This window comes from Lathyrus oleraceus, chromosome 6, assembly GCF_024323335.1.
Source record: "Lathyrus oleraceus cultivar Zhongwan6 chromosome 6, CAAS_Psat_ZW6_1.0, whole genome shotgun sequence".
In the NCBI taxonomy this organism is placed as follows: Eukaryota; Viridiplantae; Streptophyta; class Magnoliopsida; order Fabales; family Fabaceae; genus Lathyrus; species Lathyrus oleraceus.
In genome coordinates this window covers 20,316,140-20,330,863 of record NC_066584.1, presented here as the reverse complement: position 1 = coordinate 20,330,863, position 14,724 = coordinate 20,316,140, and the positions used below count along the sequence as shown (strand labels likewise).

The following is a 14,724-nucleotide window of genomic DNA, read 5'->3' as shown; positions in this document are numbered from 1 at the left end:
CCTTAAAAAATATAATAACAAAACCCTTTTAATGTCTTCCACTGGATCTCAATCCTCAAATCTTCAATTACTTCCATTCATTCTTTCCTATCATAACTTTCAATATGTCATTTTCCATCATATGCAAACGCATGTTCACCAACCACCTACCCTTTTTCACCACTACATCTTTAGTGTTTTACTCTATAAAACATTAATTATTTTTCTAATAAAGTTTTTTTTCGTAGCCATGAATTTTTGTAAAGTAGCAATATTTCTAATGGAAATTAAATTAAATTTTAATTTATTCTAAAATAAAATAATATTAAAAAATAATATAATTCATTGTATCAAAGATTATGTATCAGAGTTTTTACTTTTTTTTTCTTTTCATATTATATATATTTTTTATTTATTTTTATTTTTTAAAAAATATTAAAATAAATATAAATAATAATATTATTCATATTTATATATTATCATCATTCATCACCCTTCACTCACACACACTTCAATGGAATCATCATAAACCAAAAACATATTCTAGAATTTCCTTAACCAAATCAAAAACATTTTACTCTGGTTTTTTTCTTTCTCTGTAACAGCATTCATGGAACGTGCTCGTAGACTCGCAAACCGTGCAACTCTGAAGCGTCTTCTTTCAGAGGCGAAACAGAACCGGAAGACTGAATCAACATCAACAACAACAACAACGCCGCTTCCTTTTTCACTCTCTGGTTCATCTTCAAGGTACGTTTCCTCTGTTTCAAACTCTATTCTTAGAGGCAGAGGATCCAAACCAGACAACAATGTTTCACGACGTGTTGGTGGGTTTCTTGGTGTTGGTTATCCATCACAATCTCGATCCATCTCCGTTGAAGCGTTGAAACCGAGTGACACATTTCCGAGACGCCATAACTCAGCAACACCGGATGAACAAACGAAAATGGCTGAATCGGTTGGTTTCGATACGCTTGATTCACTCGTTGATGCAACCGTGCCGAAATCCATTCGGTTGAAGGAAATGAAGTTCAATAAATTTGATGGTGGATTGACAGAAGGTCAAATGATTGAGCACATGAAGGATTTAGCTTCGAAAAACAAGGTTTTCAAATCGTTTATTGGTATGGGATACTATAACACTCATGTTCCACCTGTGATTTTGAGGAACATCATGGAGAATCCTGCTTGGTATACACAGTATACACCTTATCAAGCTGAGATATCTCAAGGCCGTCTTGAATCTTTGTTGAATTTTCAGACCATGATTACTGATCTCACTGGTTTGCCTATGTCAAATGCTTCATTGCTTGATGAAGGTACTGCTGCTGCGGAAGCAATGTCTATGTGTAATAATATTCAAAAGGGTAAGAAGAAAACTTTCATTATTGCTAGTAATTGTCATCCACAAACCATTGATATATGTCAGACGAGAGCCGATGGATTTGAACTCAAGGTTGTGGTGAAAGATCTTAAGGATATTGATTACAAATCTGGTGATGTTTGTGGTGTTCTTGTTCAGTATCCTGGTACTGAAGGTGAGGTTTTGGATTACGGTGAATTTATTAAGAAGGCTCATGCTAACGAGGTTAAGGTTGTTATGGCGAGTGATCTGTTGGCATTGACTGTGTTGAAACCTCCGGGTGAGTTTGGAGCTGATATTGTTGTTGGTTCAGCTCAGAGATTTGGTGTTCCAATGGGTTATGGTGGTCCTCATGCTGCTTTCTTGGCTACTTCGCAAGAGTATAAGAGGATGATGCCTGGAAGAATCATCGGTGTTAGTGTTGATTCTTCTGGAAAGCAAGCTTTGAGGATGGCTATGCAAACTAGGGAGCAGCATATCCGTAGGGACAAGGCCACCAGCAACATTTGCACTGCTCAGGTAACTTAGTATGTGTTGTGTTCTCTGACAAAAATTGATTCTGACTGAATTGATTTTATAACATTGATTTTAGTTGAAGTGAGTTTAAGGTTAAGTACTTTATGTTTGGATCGCAAAATCTTATTTATGTCATATGACTGCCACTTTTAATAAATTTTAGAATTGATTATATGTTAATTAAGAAGCTAGAAATCTTAGCTTTTAAGTAGAATAGATTTTGGTTGAGGATTTTATTTGATTCTGGTTGGTTTTGTTTAGGCACTGCTTGCAAACATGGCTGCTATGTATGCTGTATATCATGGACCCGAAGGCCTTAAAGCCATTGCACAAAGGGTTCATGGTCTTGCTGGTGTGTTTGCTCTTGGATTAAAGAAACTTGGGTTGGAAGTTCAGGATCTTGGCTTCTTTGACACTGTGAAGGTTAAGACTTCAAATGCCAAAGCAATTGCAGATGCTGCTATCAAAAGTGAAATCAATTTGCGTGTTGTAGATGGAAACACTGTAAGTCTTGCGTAAATTGTTGTACCAAATCAGTTTGACTATATTTACATGTCTTTGAATTGTGACGGAGCTTGTTTGCTTTTCAGATCACCGCTGCTTTTGACGAAACAACCACGTTAGAGGATGTTGATAAGCTTTTCAAAGTTTTCGCTGGTGGCAAGCCTGTACGTTTTAATCATTTATCCATTTTGTATTTGTTTTTCACAATTATCATGATATCATTATTGCGTCTAATTTTTCATTTGTCTACAGGTCTCATTCACAGCGGCATCTCTTGCACCAGAGTTTCAAAATGCAATTCCTTCTGGATTAGTTAGGGAGAGTCCCTATTTGACACACCCTATCTTTAACACGTATATTCCTTTTCTCAAAAAATTTGATTTATATTGTTGAATTTCGTAAGCATACTACAATTTTATTTCATTTGATTTTTCCTTTATAGGTACCAAACTGAGCATGAGTTGCTGAGATACATTCATAGGTTACAATCAAAAGATCTCTCACTTTGCCACAGTATGATCCCACTTGGATCTTGTACAATGAAGCTGAATGCAACAACTGAAATGATGCCCGTGACATGGCCTAGCTTTACCGATTTGCACCCTTTCGCACCAACTGAACAGGCTCAAGGGTATCAGGTATGCCTCTGTCTCATAGTAACTATCTTGTAAAGTAATGTGCAAGAAAGATATTCTTATATATATGTAATAATGCCTTAAAATATAGGATAGTTTTGTGTTTTCTGTGTCTAAACAAGCGAATTTGATTCCAGGAAATGTTCAACAATTTGGGTGACCTGTTGTGTACCATCACTGGATTTGACTCCTTCTCTTTGCAACCAAATGCCGGTGCTGCCGGAGAATATGCCGGACTCATGGTTATTCGTGCATATCATTTGGTATGGTAGCTCGTGGACAATTACGAATAACTTTGTTTAACTTTTATAAATAATTTTCAATATGCATCTAGTGTTTTTCTTATTGGTTTTAATTCATATATACCATTAGTGTAAAGATGTTTTACAATGTCAAATCAATCGGTCACAATCATCAAACATATGGTTGGTTATGATTTGTTGATAGTGTAAAACATTTTACATTGACGGTGTATCAATATAACCTCAGTTGTGTTGTTTTCTCTTGCTACGTATCTAGAAGAAATGCAATGATCTTCCTACATTACAAACTTTGATTAATTTGTATAAATTCTTGTTAAGCTTCTTACTTCTTTTGGCTATGTGTAATTGTAGTCAAGAGGTGACCACCACCGCAATGTTTGCATTATACCAGCATCAGCACATGGTACAAATCCTGCTAGTGCTGCTATGGTTGGAATGAAAATTGTTACCATAGGAACTGATGCTAAGGGAAACATTAACATTGAAGAGTTGAAGAAGGCTGCTGAAAAACATAAGGACAACTTATCTGCATTTATGGTACAAATGTCTTCTTATAGAATCTTACATATAATATTGGTGGTACACTATGTAGCATTGAGTGTTCGCCATGTGTCAGCATCTATCATTGGCACAACATTGACACATTTGGTTATATTCAACCACTTTCATTCTTCTTAAATTAATACTGGTTTCTACGTGTCAATACCATGTTCGGTGTTTATGTGTGTGTCAGTGCTTCATAGATGGTACACCTCTAAATTAATAGTGTTCTCAAACTTGGACTTTTGTTTGTATTAATTTGATATTTATTTAAATTGTAGGTAACATATCCTTCAACTCATGGTGTTTATGAAGAAGGTATTGATGATATTTGCAAGATTATCCATGATAATGGTGGTCAAGTATACATGGATGGTGCCAACATGAATGCACAGGTTTGTTTTTCTATGCACACCTTTAAGTTAATGTACTTTGTATTAGGCCAAGAGTTTGGGAAGTATAGTTCTTACTTCTTTGGGTAGATATCAGCTCGGATGATATTAGGAGTCAAACTCAGGCATTCATGATCGATTCGACTTTAACTCAATTTCATTAACCACTTGGTTCATCATCTTCCGGTACTTGACAGTACAAAGCTGATTACTTGGTTCATGTTTACAGGTAGGACTTACAAGCCCAGGTTGGATTGGAGCAGATGTTTGCCATCTCAATCTCCATAAGACATTTTGCATTCCTCATGGAGGAGGTGGCCCTGGCATGGGTCCTATTGGTGTAAAGAAACACCTGGCACCATTTTTACCCTCACACCCCGTGGTAAGTACTTTTTTCCGGTTATGGGTGATAGACAATATGTATAGTATTAGTGTGTTGACTTGTGCGATGCAAAGGTGACATTCGTTGGTTATCAAGTCACGCTTGGCGCACAATATAGCAAAAAAGTGAAGAAAGAACATTGATTAGTTTTTCTTATATTTATATCATCTCATACTATAATGAAGGTGCCAACCGGTGGAATTCCTGCACCTGAGAATCCTCAACCACTTGGTAGTATCTCAGCTGCACCTTGGGGATCAGCACTCATATTGCCAATCTCTTACACATACATAGCCATGATGGGTTCTCAAGGACTCACTGACGCGTCAAAGATAGCCATTTTGAATGCAAACTACATGGCGAAACGATTGGAGGTTTAAGCTTTGTCATAAATTACATTTTGTTTTATTTTCTTGTTAGTTTCATGCACGATGAGCTTTGGTCTTATACTTATACTTTGACTTCTATAGAGTTATTACCCAGTTCTTTTCCGCGGAGTCAATGGAACAGTTGCTCATGAATTCATTATTGACTTAAGAGGATTTAAGGTTAGTCCACTTGATGATTGAAATTGTTTTTCAAGTAATCATTATAATTATTCAAGCTGTGATTAACTGTAAGGTATTTCCTTTGTAGAATACTGCTGGAATAGAGCCTGAAGATGTTGCGAAACGTCTCATGGACTATGGATTTCATGGACCAACAATGTCATGGCCTGTCGCTGGTACACTCATGATTGAGCCTACTGAAAGTGAAAGCAAGGTATGTTATTTATGGAAGTGAAAGAATTATCCTTGTTTGCAATTTCTCGTGTAACCTCTTATCTGATTCAACTAAACATTATTGCAGGCTGAGTTAGACAGGTTTTGCGATGCTCTTATTTCCATTAGAAAGGAAATTGCTGAGGTTGAGAAAGGAAATGCTGATGTTCACAACAATGTTCTCAAGGTAAAGAATTTCTTCTCCGATCTTTCAAATTCTTTAACTCTTAGCTCAAACGAGTTGACACTTATATGTTATTAATAAAAGATAATTTGCCGCATTTTTTGTTAACAAATTCAACCTACGAGTGATTATCTAAAATGTTGTGCAGGGAGCCCCTCATCCACCATCACTGCTCATGGCTGATGCATGGACCAAACCATACTCCAGGGAGTATGCAGCCTTCCCAGCTGCATGGCTCCGTGGTGCAAAGTTTTGGCCTACCACAGGTAATGAACTAATCATATTGCTTAAGTAATTATATGACCCCTTGGTCGACATTTGAGTAAAAAAATGGTTTGATTAAGTGCTTACTCAATAAGCTATTGTATGTGTTTTTGTGTATCAGGACGTGTTGATAATGTGTATGGTGACCGCAACCTGGTTTGCACCCTTCTCCCAGCATCACAGGCCGTTGAAGAACAAGCTGCTGCAACTGCATAATAGTGTTATTCCTTTGTTACCTATATTTCATTTTAATTTCCAGTTGTACATAGACTCTTCCTATTCATCATACAGTCACAGTCACTGCAGCTGCTATTGACTTTTGCTTCCTCCTTGATAATCATGATAATCCACTTCTCTTATTAAGTTTCATATCATGAAACTGTTTTATCCAACCATAACTCATATCACTCTCCTCAGCCTAAAAGGCTAAAAGCAAGATGAAAGTTATTCCTATGCAGAAAAAAAAGCTAAAAAGTGTATCTTATATTGCTGTTGCTATTTGGATTTTAGAAATGTATCTTATGCATACATGTCACAGAAATCTTTTGACTATCTCGTAAGAGCTTAATTTGTATTCTTAACTTATTTTAAATGTTTGACAATTCACACACAATAACTAAGAACACGTTCATATAAATGAACCATTCTCCATCATAGTTGTCTTACCAAACTTCTCCAATGTTACAAATTTTTTAAAAATGTTCATCTGTTTTTGCAATGTAAAAAAAATTAACACTATTGGAAACAATCTGATATGAGAAGAGATCTTTTTGTAATTAGGGCTTGTTTGATTGTGTTCTGTTTTTAGTTTTTAATAACAATTTTATAAATCTTTCAATTGCATATGATATGTAGGTTGTAACTATTTACTTTATAGGAAGTCATGTAAAAAGCATCGGAGGATAATTAAATGCTCTAGTGGCGATTATACATGATAAAAATATTGGCTTGACTTGGGATCTTTGAGATAATCTATAGCTAATCGATGATAGTCTGTAGAAAATAATCAACGACATTGCACCATTCATACAAGATGTGTTCTAATGCTGATTCCCTGCTAAAAATTGAAAAACACAAAGTAGAGTATTTGATGATTGTTTCCGCAATCATCGGGACTATGTTCATTTTTATCACATAGTTTTCCTCTTTGTCATGCTTAGTAAGTTTATTTTTAAACGAAAACACTTCATTAACTATCAAAAGCAGAAGAAGGAACAACATAAACTTCTAAGGCGGGGATATAATCCAAGTTCTACGACCAACAACTTTTTCAATCCCAACCATACGGTGAGCATTGGAATTTGACTCTTTCATTAACAAATTACAGTTCTGAATTATAGTTTCAAAACAACTAAGACACTTATGTGAGCCACAACTAGAGCATCTGAATGGACGATGATCTTGTTGAGCTTTAAATCGAGAGTCAGTTGAAGACCCCAAGCAATGGCCATTGCTTCTGCAATACTTGCATCAACCGAATTTTCAATCTTTTGCACGAAGTCATTGTTACCTGCAAGTCCGTGTTTCTGATAACACATCCCATAACTAGTGTACCATTCCTGAAACATCCAACATTGACCTGAATAATATGACACTCAGAGGGATTTTCAAGAGCCCCATGACAATGATCCTCTTTTCACACGTAGATGATGGTTGGCTTTGTTAAATTCCAACATGCGGTCCATAACTTCTATGGCCACCACCCGAGGATTAGGGGTTTTGTTGGAAAACACACAATCATTCCTACCTTTCCAGATTCTCCAAAGGATGGTATAAACAAGTTGAACACCAATCGGATCCTTTAGGTCAAGACCCTTCTCCAGACACTTGAGAGGATCAGGGTTGTAAGGAATACGAAATCCAAGAGGAGAGGAGAACAAGCCAAGTTTGGAAAAATGACAATCCAAGAAGACATGTTAAATTGTTTCAGAGTACTCATAACATAAGGGTCAAGAAGAATTGATTTTCATATATTTTTTCATTAGGATGGCCTTAGTAGGGAGTATATTCTTTCCAAAGTGCCAGACAAAGTTTCTGATTTGAAGGAGAATAAGAGCTTTCAAAATTTTCCTCTAAAGGGAAGCATTATGCATTGCAGAGGGACATTCTTGTAGTCCTTCTCTTCTGACTCTAAGCAAATGATAAGTTGATTTCACATAGTACTCATCATCTCTTTCCCAATGCCAAATTAATTTGTCCAAACATTTATTTCTGGAAGTTGGGATGCTCACTATCTGGCTTGCTTCCCAAGGTTCAAATCATTTCTTCGTCAAATTTATTTTCTAGTAACCCAAATCAGTGTCAATTAGATTAGCAATAAGAGCCTCCCGATTCAAACCCCGACTTGCACTAAACACTTTGAAGTTAGTATTATTTGGGGTCTAGTTATCCCCCCACACATTAACTTTGGATCCATTATCAATTCTCCAACGGGAACCAACCAATACCACCTCCCTGGCGCTCAGGATGTTTTTCCTAACATACTTTGGTGCAAAACCAACCTTTCATGCTTTGTAAATTAACTTCTAAATAAATAGTTAATTTTCAAACACACTCCACGAGACTTACTTTCTTTCACGAAACCAATTGAACAAAAATATAAAGAAATTGATATTTTTGAATTTTTATATAATTTATGAAAACCATGTAGAATATAAACAATAAATAATGTCCACTTCAATTAAAGTTCGTTTAAGACAAAATCTATTTTTTTATAAATAAAACCAAAAAAATTTAAATAAAATATTCAAATAATCAACATTCTAAATTATTTATCAAAGTAACCATATTTTAAATATAAAAAAATCATTCTTACCTTTCCAGATTCTCCACAGGGTGGTATAAAGAAGTTGAACACCAACCAAATCCTTTAGGTCAAGACCCTTTTCCAGCCACATGAGAGGATCAAGGTTGCAAGGAATACAAAATCCAAGAGGAGAGGAGAACTAGACAAGTTTGGCAAAATGACAATCCAAGAAGACATGTTGAATTGTTTCAGAGTACGCATAACATAAGGGTCAAGAAGAATTGATTTTCATATATTTTTTCATTAGGTTGACTTTAGTATGGAGAATATTCTTTCTAAAACGCCAGACAAAATTCCTGATTCGAATGAGAGTATGAACTTTCAAATTTTTCCTCCAAAGGGAAACATTGTGCATTGCATAGGGACATTCTTTCAAATCCTTCTCTTCCGACTCTAAGCAAATGATAAGCAAATCTCCTAGAGTACTCCCCATCTCTTTTCCAATGTCAAATTAACTTGTTCAAATATATATTTTTGGAAATATGGATGCTCGCTATTTGACTTGTTTCCCAAGGTTCAAACCATTCCTTCATCAAATTTATTTTCCAGCAACCCAAATCAGTGTCAATTAGATCAGCAACAAGAGCCTCCTAATTCAAACCCCGACTTGCACTAAGCACTTTGAAATTAGCATTATTTGGGATCCAGTTATCCCCCCACACATTACTTTGGATCCATTACCAATTCTCCAACGGAAACCATCCAACACCACCTCCCTGGCGCTCAAGATGTTTTTCCTAATATAATTTGGTGCAAAACCAACCTTTCATGCTCTGCAAGTTAACTTCTAAATAAATAGTTGATTTTCAGACACACACCACGACACTTAGGTTTTCTCACAAGATCAATTCAACAAAAATGTAAAGAATTTGATATTTTTGAATTTTTATAGAATTTATGAAAAATAATGTAGAATATAACACAAATAAATAGTGTTAAAAAATAAATAATACTTCAAAAAGAAAATCGTTATAAATAATATACACTTTATTTTTAACCCATATATCATGATCTCTGATGCATGCATTAGTATTGTACTAATGTTTTTAGTCATGTTTTCGAGACCTAAAAGAAGAGGTCAATTTAAAATATAGAATGAGATTTTATAATCTCAATGAAAAGTCTATAGCCCTCGATACAACAAATAAAAACATTTCAACTAAAAAATCTAAAACCCTAAAACAACCACTCATCAAATCAAAACCCTCATTGCATAGGAAACAAATAGCAGCGCACTGAACATAGCAGGCCGGAAAACGCCGGCGGACTTGGTCGGCGCAGGGAGCATCTCCACCTCCAGAAACAGAGACAAATCCGTCTAGGTATTCCTTTTCTTCTTCATATCTTCCTTCCCCATTCCTTTAGCTTCTGCGATTAATCGATTTGCGGCCGCGATAGCTGCTATCAAACCGTAACAAACCAGAGAATCGCGTTTCAGCAAAAGCTATCCTTTCCGATTTTCGCAGTGATTGACTTGATAGTTTAGTTTTTTTTAACTGTTTATTGAATTAGTCTAGCTATATATGTGTGTGAAGGTGAGAGAAGAAGAAGAAGATGAAGACTCTTTCGGGACGATGTGAATCATCTAAAGAGATATCACTTTCCAAAGCTACCAAAATTCTCTCCAAATTTGTCTCCGCTGACAACGGTGCTTCGCAAGTCATCAATGCTTATCTCCATCGTGCCTCGGATGCTTTCAATGAGCTCAACCAGCTTCATAGGGAGCTTAAACCCTCCTCGCAGTCTCGTAGGAAGAAAAGCCGAAGCCACACGACAGATGATAGTGGGAGAGTAGGTGAAAGTTCTTTTATAAGTGCTCATGTGAAATCTGAAATCGGGATTATAAGGGAAAAGGTTCGTGGTGAGAAAGAGAATGTTAATGAAAAGTCAATTGAGAATGATGTTAAATTGAGTCCAGAAATTAATGGTTCTGTTGTGGGTGGAAGTGAGAAGCCTAGTAAGAAAGATAAAAAGAAGAGTGAATTTGGAGACAAGGAAGGTGCTGGAAAACTACCGAAAAAGGAGCAAAATGAAAATAAATTGGGTCAGGGCGATGAAGGAATGGAGGAGGGAAAGAAACCGAAAAAGGACAAGAAGAAGAAGGACAAGAATCTAGAAGGTGAGAATGCAAAGGGACGAGAACAACAGAAAGATATAGAAACAAAGATAAGTAACACTGGAAAAGTAGCTGCTAGGGTAAAAAATGAAATTGAATTAAGTCAGGGCAGTGAAGGAGGAACGGATGAGGGAAAGAAGAAAAAAAAGGAGAAGAAGAAGAAGGAGAAGAATCTAGAAGGTGAGAATGCAGAGGAACAAAAACAACAGAAAGATATAGAGAAAAAGATGAGCAACAATGTGAAGGTTGAAAATGGAGGGCTGGTTGTTCCTCAGGATATAGAAATTAGGTCCAAAAAGAGACATGAAGCAGGGAGTGAGAATAAATTACAAGCTGAAGAGATAAAGACGGAGCAAAGGAAGAAGAAGAGGAAGAATGAAGATGTGGAAGATAGATCCGAGGAACAGTCCAAGAAGAAAATGAAAAGGAAACATGAGGGTCAAGCTTAAATTTAGGTCTTCATTATATTCTCTTGATAGCTGTTACATTTTTTTTCCAATTTTGATCAGGAATTTTCACTTGCAAGAATGCTTACATTGTTGCATCACTTTTTGTACTATCATAGAACATGAGAGGAGTTTGCTTATTGATTCCTCTTCATTTTTTTGTCATACTAGGGCTATGTCTAATTTTATGTCTTTACCAAAGTCACTTGATAGTTGGTAAATCTTTTCAAAATTGATGAAGTGTTTTCTTTCATTTGTAAGGTTGCTTACATTGTAGCATCACTTTTTGTACTGTTATATAACATCAGAGTAATTTGCTTCTTGATTCCTCTCCTTTATTTTGTTTTTGTGGATATATTTCTTTGCAGTCTTACAACTCTTACTACAACAAAATACAATTTTTCAAGGTAACCCGATATCACGGACTCACATTCTGGAGGCTTGCTTCCCCAAAGTTTGGTGTTTGGTAGTTGCGCACACCAGAGGAGAGATTGCCACCACTCCTTCATAGTTGCACCCAAAACTCTTGCCACCCCTCCACATCATGCCTCTGACACCAACCAATGTGGTTTCCGTTTGCCCATCTAACTCCATCATGACACTCAGCCTTTGCTGTCAGACAGTCCACTCACAACTGTCCACCACCGCATAATTTCTTCTTTTGTATGGAGGAGGATCCTCTGACTTTAGTGCGGGAACTGCACTCTGCCTTTCCCTCTATCTCTCTCTAAAATGGCAGTACTTCTCTTGTTGTTTCCCTCCTTTTCTCCATAACTTTTTCACCTCTCTCTTAATTTGCCTAAAGTTAGGGGAAGTTAGAGAGACCAAAGTTAGAGGATCTGCTTCCGTGTTTAGGGATATTGTCCTCTGTAGCCACTGGCGTTTTGTGTCCTGGTGGAGATTTATCATTTGTATTTGATGATGTTTTTATGCCTTCTCTGATGGCTTCCTTAACTAGTGCTCATTTGAATTGTTAGACGAAAGATCTTTGTGACACATTTTTCTACTATATGACTCTGTTTGATCTCATATATAAGCAAACATTTTATATTTTATGTTAATTAAATAACTGATTTATCTCTTCTATATATAAAAGGTGGTCTGGATGATAAGTATTCTAACAAAATTGATATAATTAGTTTTCAAAATTATGAGTAGTCTTTCGCAGGTATTTGGTATCATGTTATCAGGTGGGTCGGATTGCTTGCAGTATTCCCAAAGACTGCATCGACCATCTTGACCAATTTGAAGCTATTCTTGGCAGCAGAAAATCTACAGTAAGCAAAGTCAAGGCGGTGTGGTGTGCATGCATTTTGAGCATTTGGAAAGCAAGAAACAATTAACATATTTAAAACAAGGCTGTTTTGGTAGACCAAATGTTCGAATCTATTCAAAGGTTATCATGGAATTGTTAGAGCACGCTAAATCTAAATTTCTAAATTGCTGGATATCTCAATGGTACTTGAATCCAAGAGGAATTCTAGAATATGTGATTGAGGGAGGAGATCAGAAGAGTTTCGATCCAAACCAGGAGCAGGTGCAGGTCTGGTTTGTTCAGAAAGTGCAGTTTTGGGAGGCCCTTTATTTTGCATCAAGCAAATCTTGGAATATCATCGAAGTTGTGTGCTGACCAGCATCGGATCTTCTATACATTCTGCATACCAGAGTTATTTTGCTGCTGTTCCGTGTTTTTCGATTATTAAGTGTTAATAGTTTTGCAGGAATTTAGTCTCATTTTATCAGGCGACTTGGCTTGCTTTTGGTGCTGCCAAAAGATAGTGTGGATCATCTAGATCAATTCGAAGCTCTTATTGGCAGTGGAAGAAATGCAGTTAACGGAGCCAGAGCGGTGATGTTTGCTCGCATTTGGAGCATTTGGAAAGCAATGAACAATAACATATTTAAAACCAAGGCTGTTCCTGTCGAACTTTGGTTTGCTTGCTGTCCAAAGGTGATCGGGAGTGGAGTCCGAGCGAGGTTTAGACTCATCATAGGAGCCGCTGCAAAGGATGATTGAGCTTAATTGAGCAGAAAGTGAAGACTTATTCTATAGTATCCTATCGGCGGGACTGACTATATTTAGCTTTGAAGCGGGGTGCAGTGTCAGGTTCATAGTGGAATCAGGTTGCAGCAGTCAGATTGTTTTGTTGAGTGTTGGCAGCATATTGGTCCGGTAGTTCTTTCAATTGATGGAGCAGGTTTTTCCTGTGGGGATTTGCTTCAGTTTGGCTGTTGTGGGTGTTTCAGAGCTTGTTTGTTGTTTCCGGCTGTTCTTCGTAGATATTTTCATTGTGCTTTGGAGTTTCTTTGTGCCTGTTGGCGCTGTGGAGAGTAGCCAGTGTTTTTTGTGTTTCGTCCAGCTGCAGTTTTGCTCAAGATGGGTGGGTGTCTGGGAACATGATACGGACAGAGATGGGAAGAAGCTTGTTAAAGATGGTTGTCAGAGTTTTTGAACTTCTACCTATAATTGGGAAACTCCATCCATCTTGGCATTATTATGCTAGGAATCAAGCGGAATTCTTTGTCTCACAGGCTCAAGTTTACACAGATGGGCTCCTTATTCTGACTGAGATGTTGAGTTTGCAAATTTTTTAATTTTATCCTGCTATTTTTCCTGAGTTCTTCTAAGTAAAGAACAGTCCTATTTCATCCTTCGTTCGGTGAAGATTTGCACTCCAGTTCGGTGGAAGGGGTTTGAATCGTGGTGTCCTTATCATTTGAGTGCGGCTTGGGGTTTGATGGTAAGTGGAGAATGCTCATGAAATCAAAATAAGAGTTGGTGCTGGACATTGAGCTTGAGCAGGTGCAGTGCAGGTAGTAGGGTTTTAAGTCTGCAGCAAGTGAAGTTGTCTTATTGTTTAGTAGTTCTATTGAATCATCTCACCAGCTAGTAGATCTTAAACTTTTGTTGTTTGTGGTTTGCAAAAGGTTCTTTTGCTGTCCTTATTTTGTGAATTGTTTGCTTTTTCGTCTGGGCCCAAACTCTTTGCAATTTTTTGGCTCTTTTATTAGCATGTCTTGTGCTTAGACTAGAGTTTAGTAGTGTATTTCTTTGCATCTTCAAAAAAGAAAAGAGTAGTTTTTCTGCAAATTCAATAGGGAACTTTGGAGCTTTGAAATGTGGTAGCAATCCTGAAATCCAAGTGAGATCCATGTTGCGACTACAACATCGATTTATTGCCTCATGAAATTTAAACTAGAGCATGATCTTAATTGTCTTGAGATCAAATTTAAATTGTGTTTTTATTTAACTACAACCTAAACAATTCTCTATACTATAAACACTACATAAATGTAATGAAGATTTGAAAACAAGAAGAAGAAGAAACAATGGCTAAAAGGTTTTGTTAGTATAATCTTTATAACATGGATAGTTTATAATTTTATTTGATGGATAGTTTATAATCTTATTTGGGAATGTTATCTGAGTTAAATATGTAATTCTTTGTGTTGATGTCAAAATAGTGTGTTTGTATTTGATCGGTGTCGAAGAGTCCATATTAAACTATATTTGACAAAAAGTCAAATACAACTCGTTGAAGCATATAGTCGAAGTATGTAGTTGTCGAAGAA

The 14,724-nt window shown here is 36.6% G+C and overlaps 2 protein-coding genes across 4 annotated transcripts; both read left to right on the top strand.

The window, feature by feature from the left end:
- Nucleotides 1-444: 444 nt before the first annotated feature.
- Nucleotides 445-6,363, top strand: LOC127097857 (glycine dehydrogenase (decarboxylating), mitochondrial). The gene is made up of 15 exons (NM_001426970.1): nt 445-1,861; nt 2,120-2,362; nt 2,449-2,526; nt 2,615-2,715; nt 2,805-3,000; nt 3,135-3,260; nt 3,612-3,797; nt 4,082-4,195; nt 4,422-4,574; nt 4,760-4,948; nt 5,045-5,122; nt 5,211-5,336; nt 5,424-5,522; nt 5,668-5,785; nt 5,905-6,363. The coding sequence occupies exons 1-15, from the start codon at nt 590-592 to the stop codon at nt 5,997-5,999; spliced, it is 3,174 nt and encodes a 1,057-aa protein (NP_001413899.1). The 5' UTR covers nt 445-589; the 3' UTR covers nt 6,000-6,363.
- A 3,255-nt stretch (nt 6,364-9,618) lies between these two features.
- On the top strand, nt 9,619-12,160 carry LOC127097856 (uncharacterized). 3 transcript variants are annotated; one of them, XM_051036343.1, is made up of 3 exons: nt 9,619-9,911; nt 10,125-11,160; nt 11,559-12,160. In XM_051036343.1, the coding sequence occupies exon 2, from the start codon at nt 10,144-10,146 to the stop codon at nt 11,152-11,154; it is 1,011 nt and encodes a 336-aa protein (XP_050892300.1). In that variant the 5' UTR covers nt 9,619-9,911; nt 10,125-10,143; the 3' UTR covers nt 11,155-11,160; nt 11,559-12,160. The 3 variants fall into 3 exon arrangements, with proteins under 3 accessions (XP_050892300.1, XP_050892299.1, XP_050892298.1); XM_051036342.1 differs by having other exon boundaries at nt 11,520-12,160; XM_051036341.1 differs by lacking the exon at nt 11,559-12,160 and having other exon boundaries at nt 10,125-11,476.
- The last annotated feature ends 2,564 nt before the right edge of the window (nt 12,161-14,724 follow it).